We start from the raw sequence: 15,748 nt of genomic DNA on the forward strand, positions 1-15,748 counted from the left end.
GTATTGATATAATAATCAAAGGGACTTCTCCTGCTCATTATAGTATATTCCATTCTGAAATGACCACCGTTGAACTGCGCGGGATGTATAAATGGGACAATATCCCTAATGGGGCTCCAATTGAGGCAAAAGTTGTGTGTAAACAAAAAATCTCTGTGTAGTGATATTACACATGTTTCAATTTTTAACAAGTGACTGAGCTTAACCATTTGTGTTGATCTGGAAAGTATAGGACCTTAGAATAAATGACTTTTTTGTGTAAAAACAATGGAGTTATTATATGTATTCAAAGTATTAAATTTTCAAAGGAATTATTTTGCGAAAAAAGGGACTTTTTACCAAATAAGAGCCGCATCATAAAAGGATTTTCGGGGTATGCTTATTTACGGAAAAATGAATCACACTTTACGAAATTTAACCACATATGTGAAAATGTCTCAGCTTCGAAACAAGCCATCATACATATACAAGTTTACAATATGGGCTGAGCTACAGAAGAAAACGTGACCATTACCGCCTATGGAGAAACAATTGCGCATAATGTCCCAAATACGCATCCCTCTCCGCTTTGAATGTGGACGTTAATTCCGATGACTCGTGTAGAAAGCTTGTCACGCTGTTTAAGTAATAATCAATGAAATAAATATTATGTAAAGGTCAATTAAGTCATTGTAGCGTATATACAAAAGTTTCATAACAGTACCAACTACAATTGCAGGATTAGGTATCACGGTACTTTTCCACTCGACCCAAGTTGTTTAAAATATTTAGTTGTACCATCTTTTTCAAATGCTTTTTTTTTATTAGACCAGATCTTTCAGGTAAGCAACTACTGAAAAGTAGATCTATTATGTTTTATTTTTATTTGTGATATCCTTGGGCGCATAAAGTACTTTAGTCTAAAAATATCTTTATAGAACTGGACCAACGTACTCTTCTGCGATCCTTTATTACTGAGATCAACTAATGATATCAGTCTTTTTTAAAAGATACCCTGTCTTCAGATACCTAGTCAAGAGTAAAATGAATTAACCTTTTGCTATTATTGTAGATTTGGTTTGGTCATGTCACAGTTGCCTTTAATTGTTTACATCAACCTCATCTGAACATTTGTGGATAGTTGTTTCATCATACCACATCTTCTTATTTTGCTTTTTTTTTATTATAAAAGATATAAGAAGCTACGCAAACACTTAGGAAGCAATTAAATCCCGAAATAAAATAATCATGAAATGCCGGGAATAGTTGAAAGCCACTTGTTCACCAAACATTTTGATTCGTTTTTACTTGATGTTTATGTGCACTTATAATGCCTTGTGTTACTTCTAGAAGCTTCATATGATTGAGACTCAAACGACAATTACTAAAATGGAATATGCTGAATTACCATTAAGTTGGATCAACTAAAATTTATCGCAGAAATGCCTGTAGTAGAGCCAATTTACATTTTCCCCAAAAGTTATAATGTCGGTTAAAACCACCAATTCAACCAATCACTGCACACAAAGCAGTAAAACATGAACATTACCAACGACCGAAATAAAAACACCAGGAGACTAACTCGCTTGCTCTTGAAGGGCACGGCAGTCCCTCTTGTGGTGTTGAGTTGTCATTTTAATGTTATATTTCACATGGCTATAAAAGAGGGAGGTTTGGCATGCCACAAAACCAGGTTCAACCCACCATTTTTTCCTTTAAAAATGTCCTGTACCAAGTCAGGAATATGGCCATTGTTATATTATAGTTCGTTTCTGTGTGTGTTACATTTTAACGTTGCGTCGTTTGTTTTCTCTGATTTTTGAGTGTAAATTCACATTGCGATAAGACGTGTCACGGTACTTGTCTATCCCAAATTCATGTATTTAGTTTTGATGTTATATTTGTTATTCTCGTGGGATTTTGTCTGATGCTTGGTCCGTTTCTGTGTGTGTTACATTGTAGTGTTGTGTCGTTGTTCTCCTCTTATATTTAATACGTTTTCCTCAGTTTTAGTTTGTTACCCCGATTTTGTTTTTTGTCCATGGATTTATGAGTTTGAACAGCGGTATACTACCGTTGCCTTTATTTGTACAAGTTTCCCCCGTCGTAAAAATCAGATAGGAAGTCATACTCGATGATAAGTCTTCACCGAATAGGGAAATATGGTTGCGAAAAAAAAGGAATATAATTTTCCCCATCTGAAACAAAGATATTCTGTAGGGGTGAAATAAGTCAGAGTTGCTTTAGAGACATATACCGATTTTCCCCCCAAAAAATAAAAAATGAATAAAGGTAACATTATTATAAAGCTGTTCAAAAGTCATACATCAATTTAGAGAAAATAAATCCAGGTTACAAACTAAAACCGGGGGAAACACATCAACATTAACAGAAAACCAACGGAAACCAACGGAAAAACAGAAACACTGAAGTGCAACAAAATCAAACGCCAATATACATATAATCGAACTATTTGATAACCACTGCCAAATTCCTGGCAAATAATGGTGGGTTGAACTTGGTTGTATGGCTAGCCAAACCGCCTGCTTATATGGCAATGCTAAAAAATATATCGCTGAAATGACAAAACTACATGCCAGAAATACAACACAAACATACACAAGAACACTCAGCAGAGAAACGCACAAATATATAATAGTCTTAACAACATGTAAACCGCTGAATAAGAACGAACATCTTCCATTAACAGCAGCACAGGAAATCACAAACAGGAACTTTTTTGTAACGAATATATAATCTTGAAATTCATACAATTATTTTCACAATACAAGTCCAAACAATTGTCATGACTATGACGGTATTTATCCTCAATACTATTAAAATTTGTACTTTTTGTTTCGGCTTCAAACTTTTTTTTTTATTCTGATCGTCAATGATGAGTCTTATGTAGACGAAACGCGTGTCTGGAGTATGGAATTATAAGTTTTGTACCTTTAATAAATATTGAAATGCTATTTGAAATAAATGCTGTAACGACGTTAAGTGCAAAGAATTCGCTGATTTTTACTTTCGATTTTTGAAACTAACCGGAGTTGTTCTCTTATCATATCTTCGAATGTAATGACACTACCAGTTAATTAAGGATTTATGTCAGAAAAAACACGACCGACATTTTCATATTGTTAGCTATCTAAATAACTAAATTAACACTTTTCATTGAATATCTTAATTTCATAGACAATGTAGCAATTATGAACACATCTGTCTGATTTTTTAATCTATTAAATCCACCTTTATGCAAGACTTTAAAACTGTTAATACACGTTCACTTGAACAAATGTGCTTATCTTTCACAAGACAAGAATTTTCATACCACTGTTTATCAATAGAACAAAGAATGTGTGGTAAGTCATGTAAGTTTAAGTAAAACTTCTGTAATGTCGGTTTCAGTCGTTCTTTTTCATAACGCTGGTGGTGTAGCTTGTGTATAAGGAACACAGTCCTGTTTATTAAGTACGTAAAGTGTGACAATGCATGAGCGAAACGTTTAACTGAGATATGTAACGCCATTCCATGAACAATGAGTACACTACTGTTACTTTACTATAAAAATCTGCCATACATGTGGGAGGTTACGCTAGCGGTAGCACCAGCTTTAACACACACTGCTCTTCAAAAAGTACATGTGCCAAGTCAGGAATATGAAACTTGTTTTCCGTTCGTTCCGTTGTTTGATAGATGAAGTCTTATATCTGATTTTGTCATATTGTTGGTTTCCCCTTTTTTAATTTACCTTAGTGTTCGATAGTTATATTTATACCGTTTTTGACATTTGGAAAACTGAAATCAGCAAGTGTGTCATTGATTCTAGTTTGAAGTCTAGTGTCTGTGTCAATATCGAGGAAAAGACCAAAACATGAAGCAGACCTTTTACTATAGTTAATATCCTCATTTCAAGGCAAGTTCACTAGGATATATGGGAGGTAAGCCCTCATTTAAATGTGGGTTATTGAGTGACAAAACTTCATCAATATATCTGAAAGTGAAATGAAAGAACCTAGCAAGATGATTGTTCTTTTTGTCTTTGAGAAGGTTCAGTATGAATTCTGCTTCATTTTTGTTCAAAATAAATCGGCCAGTTTTAATGCACAATCAGTACTTATTAAAATGTCAACTTTCTGCTGACATATTATTTAACCAATTTAATAAATATGTTGTCGATAAAAACAAAAGTCCAGTATTTTGATGGATCAGTGTTGCTCGTCACAAATTAAGAACTTTTCATTTCCTAAAACAAATAATTTGGATCTAGTTTTCCAATTTTTGAAAAGAGAACTATGTCATATCTGAAATCGCCAATAATATGTATCATAGTACGAAACAAAAGGAGGTGTTCTATATATGTAAAGAAAGCAACTCAACGGGAAAAAAACCCAAAAGATACCTAGGGTATTCCTTATATATTCCTTAAAGAAATAATCCTTATATTCCTATTATGTAATGTATTTTCTAGACATTTGTTTTATATTTAGAATTGGTTGTATTCGTAGCATTATGCCTTTTTAATGCGCATATTACCCGTAAGTATGATTCTTGTTGATATTAACATTAGTTGATTCAAATACAAGCAAACATTTGTATAATAACTGTTCATAACTATATTTGCATTTGTATCGGAATTTAAAAATTGAAATTTACACATCTCCTCTGGAACCATTATGCTTATAGTGTAATGTAAGTTGGGATTGTCACAATTATTTGAGAGATGAAAAACATAAATACTCCATTGTCAGTGCTTTACGCTGCATAAATGTAACTAAACAATAATCTCGATCCTGATACGATAGTTCATATTTATTGAGCTTTTCCTAGTAAAACATACTGAAACATTTTTGTACTTTACTTCACAATTTTAGTAATGTTTTCTTGGATACATTTTTCATTTTGAAAGTAAAAAATGAACAATCAAGTTGCCTTGTTTGCAATATACATTACAATTATTTTGAATATTTCTCTACTTAGAAACTGATGGATATGGACAGACATGTGCATCATGTACAGGAGTTGAGGTAGCAGAGGAATGTCAACATCATATTGTATGTGATAGCAATGAGGTAACTTTTCAACAATAAACAATTCTGATATCTAAAGTTCGTATTGGCTATTGTTATAGAAAGAGATACAACCAACGTATAGATTATATCTTTTCTTACGTATCATGTACAAAAAATATGTCTATAATGTTTTTATTTCAATATGGTGTGTTAGGGGACACTCAATGGAGTTGACCGTTAAAAGTAATGAATATGAAAAAAAATCTAAAGTATTCAATCATATGAGTTTCTTGAGAGATGAAAAAGCCCCAAACATCGTAATGTCAATGGTTTGATAAAAACGCAAAATATATCTTTATATGCAATACCAGTTGTTCAATGACTCAACGTTAAACTATTCATAAGCTAGTTATTTTGCAACTGAAATATAGTCAGCACATTATGTTCATTTCTTCAGCAGCTTCTGTTGTTCGTTTTCCTTGGCTGAATTGAAATTGGCTAATTTACATTTTTTGTATATACATATTAGAGTCTAAAAATAAATCAATATAGGTCGGTGAAAAACTACGCAAATATATCAGGCTTGGAAATGACGATGCTACACAAATATAACTCGAATACCTGTGCAAAAATATGATCGATCATATAATTTTTCGTCACAACAAAAAACCTTGGATTTTTTTTAATCAAATACATTGTATGTCCATTTCCATAGGTAGAGTTGCAGCTTTACTCTCATCCAAGTTACATGATAAATACCAAAGTAATAGGTACTGGGAAGATGGTTCCGTCAGGTTCATATTTCATCAACCGCAGTACCGGCCAAGTGTAATAAAATCCAGTCGTATTACACATTTATAATTGGCGATGAAATATGGTTCAAATTCATATTTGATTATCTCCCGTTTATCAGAATAAAATAAGCTTATTATAACAACTGCGTTATATGTTTGTGAGCTAGATAAAGGCCACACTAGTTTAACCGATATTAAAATTTCATAAACATCATTCAAGGTAGCAAACCAAAACTGATGGATCTCTAAAACATTTAGACTGGGAACGTCGACTGGTCAAATGTTTGACAGTGTCATCATGCAAAACCCCACTTAACAGTCAAAATGCCGAAAAAAAGTCGAGGAATGAGTATCTAGTCCAAAAAAAAGTAAAGTCGCAACTCATTTCTCTATTAGGTACAAATTTCATGTATTTCAGTAATGCATAATGGAATACATACATTTTTTTAAAATACAGGTTTGTTCTATGCATCATTATATAACGGAATCCGGTGTCTCTCTCTATGATTATGGCTGTGCATATCCACAGGTAATATCATTTTCGTGTTATTAATGTCGTTAATACCTTTATTTCTACTAGTGGAGTATGATATTTCTCAAGTAAACAGATTTCTTTTCTAGGTGCTCCTTGTCTGATTGAATCTCTGTTTAGCTTTATTACTGGAAACATTTATAATTGATGTACATCTCTATAGAATGCACGTTAAATCCGTGAAAAAATGCCCCTAAAATTGTTTTCAATTCTAAAAATCCTAAGACTTTCCTTCATAATGATATTTTTATAATGTTGTTGCTACAAAAATTTATGCATAACCATATGATTACTGAACTTATTTTTCATGCATTAAGCTATCTATTTATTTGTTGCAAAACATTAAACCAAAAATTTTACGAACATCATTTTGACTTTTCTGTATCTATAGTGACTAGGTTTTTAGAAAGAAGTTTTTAACGATGACTAGGAAAATATTTTCCATATATTTTACTTATATTGTACAGAAATGTTTTATATTTGATCGATGTCCACTCAATAATGCTTTTGCAAGTGTATATACATTTAAATAATTACTTTTTATCGATTTTCAGTTTGAAATGCAAGTTGGCCGACTTATATAAAAAAAAATCTACTAAAATCATTGACATAGCCTATTTACTGTACCTTTAATGTGTGATCCATTGATCTCTTTTTTTCCTAAAACAATATAAGTTATATGGTTTGCTGTTGACCCCTACGGATCCATAGAGGGTGAGTAAAATCCATAGGGACGAGGACAGACTTTTCCTGATGCGTGTTTTAGAAAAATAAACAATGAAATACAACAACATCAATAAATGACGTCACATTAACATAAGACGTGACGTCATGAACCCCCTATGAAATTTACCACCCCCTCCGGATCCATAGGTGGTCACCACGTGACGGCGTTTAACCAATTACAACGTGATAATTTACCCGCGGTGCGATGATATTAAAAAAGTACAATTTGTTAACTTTCAGGCCTGTCTTCAGTCTTTTGGACCTATTTTTGGAAGACGATCAGAGGGTCATCATGTAAAGTGCACCGTTTGCTGTAATGACACAAAAGTTTGTAACGAGAATTTGACCTGTCAAACATATCCACACAGTAAGAAATTAATATATTGTCATTGTTATTTGTTATATAACAAGATTTTATAAAATAGAAGGAGAACCTCACTTATTAGTACATGTCTAGTATTTAAAACAAACCAACGTTATGTAACGTAAGCTAAATGCTTTTTCCTAAAGTACTCACTAATCTTCTTGTTTTAATGGCGGTTAGGTGGCTGAATGGTCGAAGTAGTTCAAATATTGTATCAGTAGACTATTCTACTTTTTTTCTTTTCTTTTTTTATTTAATTTAGACTAGAGGCTCTAAAGAGCCTGTGTCGCTCACCTTGGTCTATGTGACTATTAAACAAAGGAAGCAGATGGATTCATGACAAAATTGTATTTTGGTGATGGTGATGTGTTCGTACATCTTACTTTACTGAACATCCTTGCTGCTTACAATTATCTCTATCTATAATGAACTTGGACCAGTAGTTTCAGTGAAAAATGTTAGTAAAAATTTACAAATTTTATAAAAATTGTTGAAAATTGACTATAAAGGACAATAACTCCTTAGGGGGTCAATTGACCATTTCGGTCATGTTGACTTATTTGTAAATCTTACTTTGCTGAACATTATTGCTGTTTACAGTTTATCTCTATCTATAATAATATTCAAGACAATAACCAAAAACAGCAAAATTTCCTTAAAATTACCAATTCAGGGGCAGGAACCCAACAACGGGTTGTCCGATTCATCTGAAAATTTCGGGGCAGATAGATCTTGACCTGATAAACAATTTAACCCCATTCAGATTTGCACTAAACGCTTTGGTTTTTGAGTTATAAGCCAAAAACTGCATTTTAACCCTATGTTCTATTTTTAGCCATGGCGCCCATCTTGGTTGGACACATTTTTAAAACTAGATACCCCAAAGATGATTGTGGATAAGTTTGGATTAATTTGGCCCAGTAGTTTCAGAGGAGAAGATTTTTGTAAAAGATTACTAAGATTTACGAAAAATGGTTAAAAATTGACTATAAAGGGCAATAACTCCTATATGGGTCAACTGACCATTTCGGTCATGTTGACTTATTTGTAAATCTTACTTTGCTGAACATTATTGCTGTTTACAGTTTATTTCTATCTATAATAATTTTCAAGATAATAACCAAAAACAGTAAAATTTCCTTAAAATTACCAATTCAGGGGCAGCAACCCAACAACGGGTTGTCCGATTCATCTCAAAATTCGAGGGCAGAAAGATCTTGACCTGATAAACAATTTTACACCATGTCAAATTTGCTCTAAATGCTTTGGTTTTTGAGTTATAAGCCAAAAACTGCATTTTACCCCTATGTTCTATTTTTAGCCATGGCGGCCATCTTGGTTGGTTGGCCGGGTCACACCACACATTTTTTAAACTAGATACCCCAAAGATGATTGTGGCCAAGTTTGGATTAATTTGGCCCAGTAGTTTCAGAGGAGAAGATTTTTGTAAAAGATTTCTAAGATTTACGAAAAATGGTTAAAAATTGACTATAAAGGTCAATTACTCCTAAAGGGGTCAACTGACCATTTTGGTCCTGTTGACTTATTTGTAAATCTAACTTTGCTGAACATTATTGCTGTTTACAGTTTATCTCTATCTATAATAATATTCAAGATAATAACCCAAAACAGCAAAAAATCCCTAAAATTACCAATTCAGGGGCAGCAACCCAACAACGGGTTGTCGGATTCATCTGAAAATTTGTAGGCAGAAAGATTTTGACCTGATAAACAATTTTACCCCTGTCAGATTTGCTCTAAATGCTTTGGTTTTTGAGTTATAAGCCAAAAACTGCATTTTACCCCTATGTTCTATTTTTAGCCATGGCGGCCATCTTAGTTGGTTGGCCGGGTCACGCCACACATTTTTTAAACTAGATACCCCAATGATGATTGTGGCCAAGTTTGGTTTAATTTGGCCCAGTAGTTTCAGAGGAGAAGATTTTTGTAAAAGTTAACGACGACGGACGACGACGACGACGACGACGACGACGACGACGACGGACGACGGACGCCAAGTGATGGGAAAAGCTCACTTGGCCCTTCGGGCCAGGTGAGCTAAAAAACAACTTCAGCCCAAGATTTGATTAATTAGCAATATGAAGAGAAGGGATAAAGACCATGGCACCAGTAAAAATAAATATCAGAAACAAGTGAAGAACTTTTTTTTTGGCATTACGCTTATTCTAGTTGTCTGGGTATATTGAGTTTTTTTCAATAAATAAAATCTATATGAATAAGGAATAGGCAGAATGATGTGGCAGTCATGCTTAGAATATTTTTCTTGTTTTTATTTATAACAAAAATTGTATTACAGCTCTGTTGTTTCCGACCGAATGTTCGGAAATTAAAGGTAACTATTTGAAAAGTGGTATTTACACCATCTACCCAGCCAGTAAACCAACACCGGTTGTGTCTGTATTCTGTGAAGCTGATAGTAATAGGATTTTGTGGACAGTAAGTACACATTACATTGCAGAAGTATTTTTCAAGGGGACATTTGTACTTGAGTAAAATGTGTGTCTTTAATCATTCTTAAGATTTTAATACTGATGATTAGTTTCTTAGGGACAATCTATTAATAAGAATAAATCTATGTTATAACTTTACACCAAACTGTAGGCATTTGCAGATAGTATGATAGTGTTCTCTTATTAGCTGGCTGCTAGTTTTGAGATATTTGACAAAGCACAATACAAATAAAAAAACTTGCTTGTACCGATAATGAATTCTTTAAAATAAGTTTCAATTTACAAAATTAATTATTTAAATCAGTTAAATGAAGAACATTATTTCTCCGTAAGCAGGTTATACAAAGGAGATACAATGGTTCGATTGATTTTTATAGAAACTGGACAGACTATAAAAATGGTTTTGGAAGTCCAGCTGGCGAGTATTGGATGGGTTTGTATTAGAATGTTTAGGATTTAAAACTTGTTCAAATAATTTTTTCATTTCGATTTCTCACAATTTTCAGGTTTGCTTCATAACCTGATTTTCATTTATAGATTAACAGACTTGTTATTTTTGTCCATCGGATGAGTTAAGCCTTTTTTAACTGATTCGTTCTTATGTTGTACTGTTATACCCCTGTTTCAGGTTAGGGGGAGGATTGGGATCCCGCTAACATGTTTAACCCCGCCACATTAATTATGCATGTGCCTGTCCCAAGTCAGGAGCCTGTAATTCTGTGGTTGTCGTTTGTTTATGTGTTACATATTTGTTTTTCGTTCACTTTTTTTTTTATATTTAAATAAGGTCGTTAGTTTTCTCGTTTAAATTGTTTTACATTGTTTTACATATCGGGGCCTTTTATAGCTGACTATGCGGTATGGGCTTTGCTCATTGTTGAAGACCGTACGGTGACCTATCGTTGTTATCTCTTGTGGAGAATTGTCTCATTTGCAATCATACCACATTTTCTTTTTTATATTGGTAGGGAGAAAACTATTAATTGTGACAAAAATCACGATTCTGGTAAGTTAAGCTTTTTAAAATTCTTTATTGAGCAATATCCCAGACGAACCTCCATGCATATCTTCTTATTAAAAGTACTATATACTTTTCATAACAGAGATGATATGCCTACAAGGAAGCTATTGTAGTAAGGATTCTCAATGCTATTATTGACGTCATTCTCTCTTTTTGTAACCATCGTCAAGGAGTGTTTGTTTGATTGATTGTTGGTTGTTTAACATCCTGTGGCAAATATTTCATGCATGTTCAGGACGAAGGAGTGTTTGAATATTGTGTAATATCTGTAAAATATGGAAGTCAGGATATGAAGCAGACCTCATGTTAGAAATTAATGTGCATTTCCCCTGAATCTGTTCGAATTAGTAAGGAGCTTAAATAATTTTTTTACTTGCCTTGAGCAACACAACGAGTGCCACCAGTGAGGCAGAAAATAATAATTATTCCAATGCACCTGATTGAAAGGAATTTATTTTTCTTTTCTCTTTTAATTTTTGTTTTGTTAATTTATGCTTCCTAATTTTTAATATCAATAACAACAACAACAATAACAACAACAATATTTTTTATTGTCAATCAAGGACGCCCTAAGAGAGCAGTATAATTTTAAACAATTTATTACAATGATTATTATTAATTCTTAATGATATATAATGACAAAATATAAAATAGAGAATGCAGTTTGTAGTAATTACTATTTTGTTTATTCCTTTACAAGACAAAAGGGTTTTTTATTTCGAACTTCTATATTTAGCAATGTATAAGAGTGAGAATTCCATGCACATGCTAATTTCATAATTGAAATCAGATATTCACATTTTGAATGGTACGTCATTTTCCTGAGCAACTTTACTACTCGGGATTTAACTTGAGGCCAAGCTCATGTGTGAATTATTATCATTAGAAATGTTTTATAAGCAGATTGTCTAGCATGATGGGTATCACAAGAGCAAAGAATAAGACTTGCTAGCTCGTCCGAAGCAACCAAGTTTGTATTCTCCACTGTGATATTATGCTTTAAAAATATGTTTCAATTTAAGGAAATGATTTAATACACCAGATAACATCAAATGGAGACCATAGTTTACAATTTATCATGACTGACTATGAAGGCGTAACAAAGTATGCCAACTACAAAAGATTCATTATATCAAATGAGACCAGTGGCTATAAACTCTCTGTTGGGAATTACTCTGGCGATGCAGGTATAATATAAAACAACTATGAAGATAACAAAAAAATCAATTGGAATCATAATAAAGAATGTTCACGATGCCACTTCTTGAGTACCCAAGTTCCACTTTGATATTAAGCGCGTATCAAATCCAGCTGGGTCGAACCAGAAAACTTGAAATTGATTTGTGATGGTTTACAGATCTTAATACGCTGTTTTCGGGTGTTGTATAAAGCAAATGACATGGTGGATCAGAGAAAGATTAAAGTATTCAATTGACTTAAAGGGAGAAAAAAGGATAGTCATAGAAATAAATGGCAAACAATGTGACAAAACCATGGCAAAAAAGAACAAACAACAGTACTGTACATAGAAGACTAAAAACTAAGCAACACGAACCCCACTAAAAACGGGGGTGATATCATAAACCCTGGACCTGGCTCCCATATATTTGCGTAATATTTGCCGTAATTAATATTTTATTGTTACGATGAGATTTATTTTCTCATTTTAGGTAAATTTTGTTTAAAACTTCTTGTTATTAGACGGTATAAACATACAACACTCCTGCGCATTGGTTCCTATGGATTATGTAACATTTGAGAAAAAAAACAATTGCAAAATATTAAGACAGCTTTTAGGGATTTGCAATGTACCGTCAATCGCAGTAACAAAACCCTGTCCTCTTTGTCAATTATAACTTTTTGGATAGGATGTAGTGCAAAATATGTAAACAGATATAAGATACGGTATGAGTGCCAATGAGACAACTATCAATCCAAGTCACTATTAATAAAGTAGAAGCATATATACAGCTTCATATTACGTAATACTTAATATTAAGTTATTTAACTATACAAATAAAGTATATAAGCTAGAAGATTCAAGACTGGGTTTTATTTTCAAATTCCTATAATGAAAAAGTTTGCTAATAGCTAAATCGTAATAATTTACTGCATTTCAGGAGATTCCTTCGCGACGCAAAATGGACAAAAATTTACCACAAAAGACAGAGATAATGATCCGTTTAGTGGCAACTGTGCAACTCTTTACATCGGGGCATGGTGGTACGGCGCATGTCATTCGTCGAATCTCAACGGGAAATATTATCACGTGTCAAAGAGCCCGTATGCAACAGGGATCAATTGGTTTACATGGCACGGTCATTACTACTCCCTCAAATCAACAACTATGATGATCAGAAAGAATACAACAAAGATATGTATTTTAATAAAACAATAAAACAAGGAAAAATCTTAGCTCAACACTTCATTCGTCTACACACAGATTTACACAATTGAATAGTACATGCAAAGAAAAAAAAAGTTTAAAAAAAGAAAGGACAGTATAAAGATCCAAAGCTAACATGCACTTTACTTTTTCTCAGTAATTCATTATCATGAATCAATTCTTTGTATGTCTGTATTTCATTAGATGCTCTGTTCACTGCAACTAGATCCCTTCATTATTGTCTTTAACTACTAAATGCTGTGATAAAGGGTCACGTAATTTTTCTTAAAATTTTCAGGTTCGTGTAGTGCTGCATGCTACTGTTATTGTTAAAATCCGAAGAGAAACCGGGTAAAAAAGTATCTAGTTGCGTACGCATAGAGCAACAAGTCAAAGATATTTTTTTCATACAGAAGAAAAGAAAATCTTAACATGTTTACCTGCTGAAGTTTCCGAGAAAAGGAGAGACTATACAAATTAACGTTTGACCGCCGTCAAGTACAGGCTAATTGGTGGATGGCCCCAAAAACTTAAACACTGAATAAAATACAGAAATCTACAGTGTATTGAAATAGTCGACAACGGGTGGGAATAAATTCATAATAAAGAAAAATAGCCGTTTATGAATAGTGCTTAACCCTCTTGGCTTGAAGAAGAACCTCATGATGACGTTGTTTATGATGATTGGTTATCCTTATTTGCAATAAAAAGGTGTCAATACAACTTGATCTGAAAAGTTCGTTGACAAATTCCAATGTTATAGATTTTTAACTTTTGAGGAACCGAATTACTACACTGAAATAAAACATTAGTGTATCACTGGTTGGAGCATAGTTATTGATAACAATACAAAGATACCTAACATGATGAAGTCGTATAACGAAATCGTTGTGCAGAAACTTTTCAATCCTGGTATCCATGAGGAGTTTATTACCAGTTGTTAAACAACTACAAATTAACAGTTTACTCAGAGTTTTATGAGAGAAAAAACGCCGATTTATTTCTAATCTAGTATAACAATACGTCTGCTTCATATCTTTTCCTTAATGAAGAAATGGACAGTAAAGGTCGATTGAGAACTGAACTTTATGACAAATGGCATTAACATCGGTCTATTATTTATTCAGTAATATATCAAAAGCATTTGCATTTGGTGTATATGACTCACTAATTGGTGCAATACATCAAGGACATACTACAAAGGACCTTTATTAAAACAAGAGTTCTCAATAATAAAGTTGAAGCCACTTCCTCGTTTTGGTGTCGCCATCACGTTTTGTTGACTGTTATTGAACATTTGTGTCAAAGATGACAAAAGATATATTCGTTATTTGTCGTAGCATAAGTCTAGTTTCAACATTTAGGAAATTAACGTATGCAACATATTTCTACTTTCCACGAATAATACAACAGGTGCCACAAGTGCAACAAGAAACTGATTACCGTTCTGAGATTCTTTTTAAAAGTTTAAAAGGGATTAGTAATATTTTCTTAATGCTTATAGTTTTTTTTCAATATACTCTGAATTACAGGCTCACGACTTTGGACAGGCACATACATATATAATGTGGCGGGGTTAAACATGTTAGCGGGATCCTAACACTTCCCCATACCTGGGACAACGGTATAACAGAACAACATAAGAACGAACTATGAAAATCAGGCTTATCTCATCAGATGGACAAAATTACAAGTGGACGTAGCCGGGTACTTGTACATCCCAACAACAAAAAGACACTAGGAACAGATCTGAGAGTACTTGCAGTTAACTGACAGCTAGTTCAAAGCCACTAACAACTAATAAAAAAATCATGCACCTAAGACAAAATTATCAATCCGTTCACATCCAACATCCAATGGCTTTAGTGTAAAGACGTCATAAGCTGTCAAGAGAAAAACATGACCTTGTGCAATGCTAAGATACAGGTATCATGGATTGTAGATTCATGAATATTTATATGTACTATATAACATACTAGTAATATTTAGTGTGCTTTTAATTTACTGATAAGAAAATCAATATTTATACCAATAAAAAAGAATATTCAATGATCTTATTACAGTGTTGAATTGGTAACCCATTAGAATAAGTTTATTTAAAGGAGCGATAAGTTAACCAGGATAATTTCTAAATTTCCGGGCACAGTTAACAACATTTCCGATAAAAAGAGGATGTTAGTTTAAACTATATTTATAGTGGATTGGGAAACAAGTTTTGCAACTTAAATTAATCCCTTTCCACTTTGCGGATGTGCTATCCCGTTCGAATTAAGTTATCTACAGGTACAACCAGACTTCGTTTGTTTATGTGTTGCATATTTGTTTTTCGTTCACTTTTTTTTACATAAATAAGGCCGTTAGTTTTCTCGTTTGAATTGTTTTACATTGTCTTATCGGGGCCTATTATAGCTGACTATGCGGTATGGGATTTGCTCATTGTTGAAGGCCGTACAGTGACCT

The 15,748-nt window shown here is 33.1% G+C and overlaps 1 protein-coding gene across 2 annotated transcripts; it reads left to right on the forward strand.

Annotated features, from left to right (window-relative positions):
• The first annotated feature begins 3,256 nt into the window (after positions 1-3,256).
• On the forward strand, positions 3,257-13,317 carry LOC143045250 (microfibril-associated glycoprotein 4-like). Of its 2 annotated transcripts, none has more exons than XM_076217626.1 (9): positions 3,257-3,344; positions 4,473-4,520; positions 4,963-5,054; positions 6,246-6,317; positions 7,287-7,413; positions 9,728-9,867; positions 10,215-10,314; positions 11,925-12,089; positions 13,023-13,317. In XM_076217626.1, the coding sequence occupies exons 1-9, from the start codon at positions 3,278-3,280 to the stop codon at positions 13,298-13,300; spliced, it is 1,089 nt and encodes a 362-aa protein (XP_076073741.1). In that variant the 5' UTR covers positions 3,257-3,277; the 3' UTR covers positions 13,301-13,317. The 2 variants fall into 2 exon arrangements, with proteins under 2 accessions (XP_076073741.1, XP_076073742.1); XM_076217627.1 differs by having other exon boundaries at positions 10,218-10,314.
• The last annotated feature ends 2,431 nt before the right edge of the window (positions 13,318-15,748 follow it).

Source organism: Mytilus galloprovincialis, chromosome 9 (assembly GCF_965363235.1).
Source record: "Mytilus galloprovincialis chromosome 9, xbMytGall1.hap1.1, whole genome shotgun sequence".
Classification (NCBI taxonomy): domain Eukaryota; kingdom Metazoa; phylum Mollusca; class Bivalvia; order Mytilida; family Mytilidae; genus Mytilus; species Mytilus galloprovincialis.

Bases quoted from the DNA above. Each gene is read 5' to 3' on its own strand.
- LOC143045250 (XM_076217626.1), top strand. From the start codon at position 3,278: ATGTGCTTATCTTTCACAAGACAAGAATTTTCATACCACTGTTTATCA. The intron at 7,414-9,727 runs GTAAGAAATTAA...ATTGTATTACAG, and splicing joins CTGTCAAACATATCCACACA to CTCTGTTGTTTCCGACCGAA. The intron at 10,315-11,924 runs GTTTGTATTAGA...TTTCAATTTAAG, and splicing joins AGCTGGCGAGTATTGGATGG to GAAATGATTTAATACACCAG.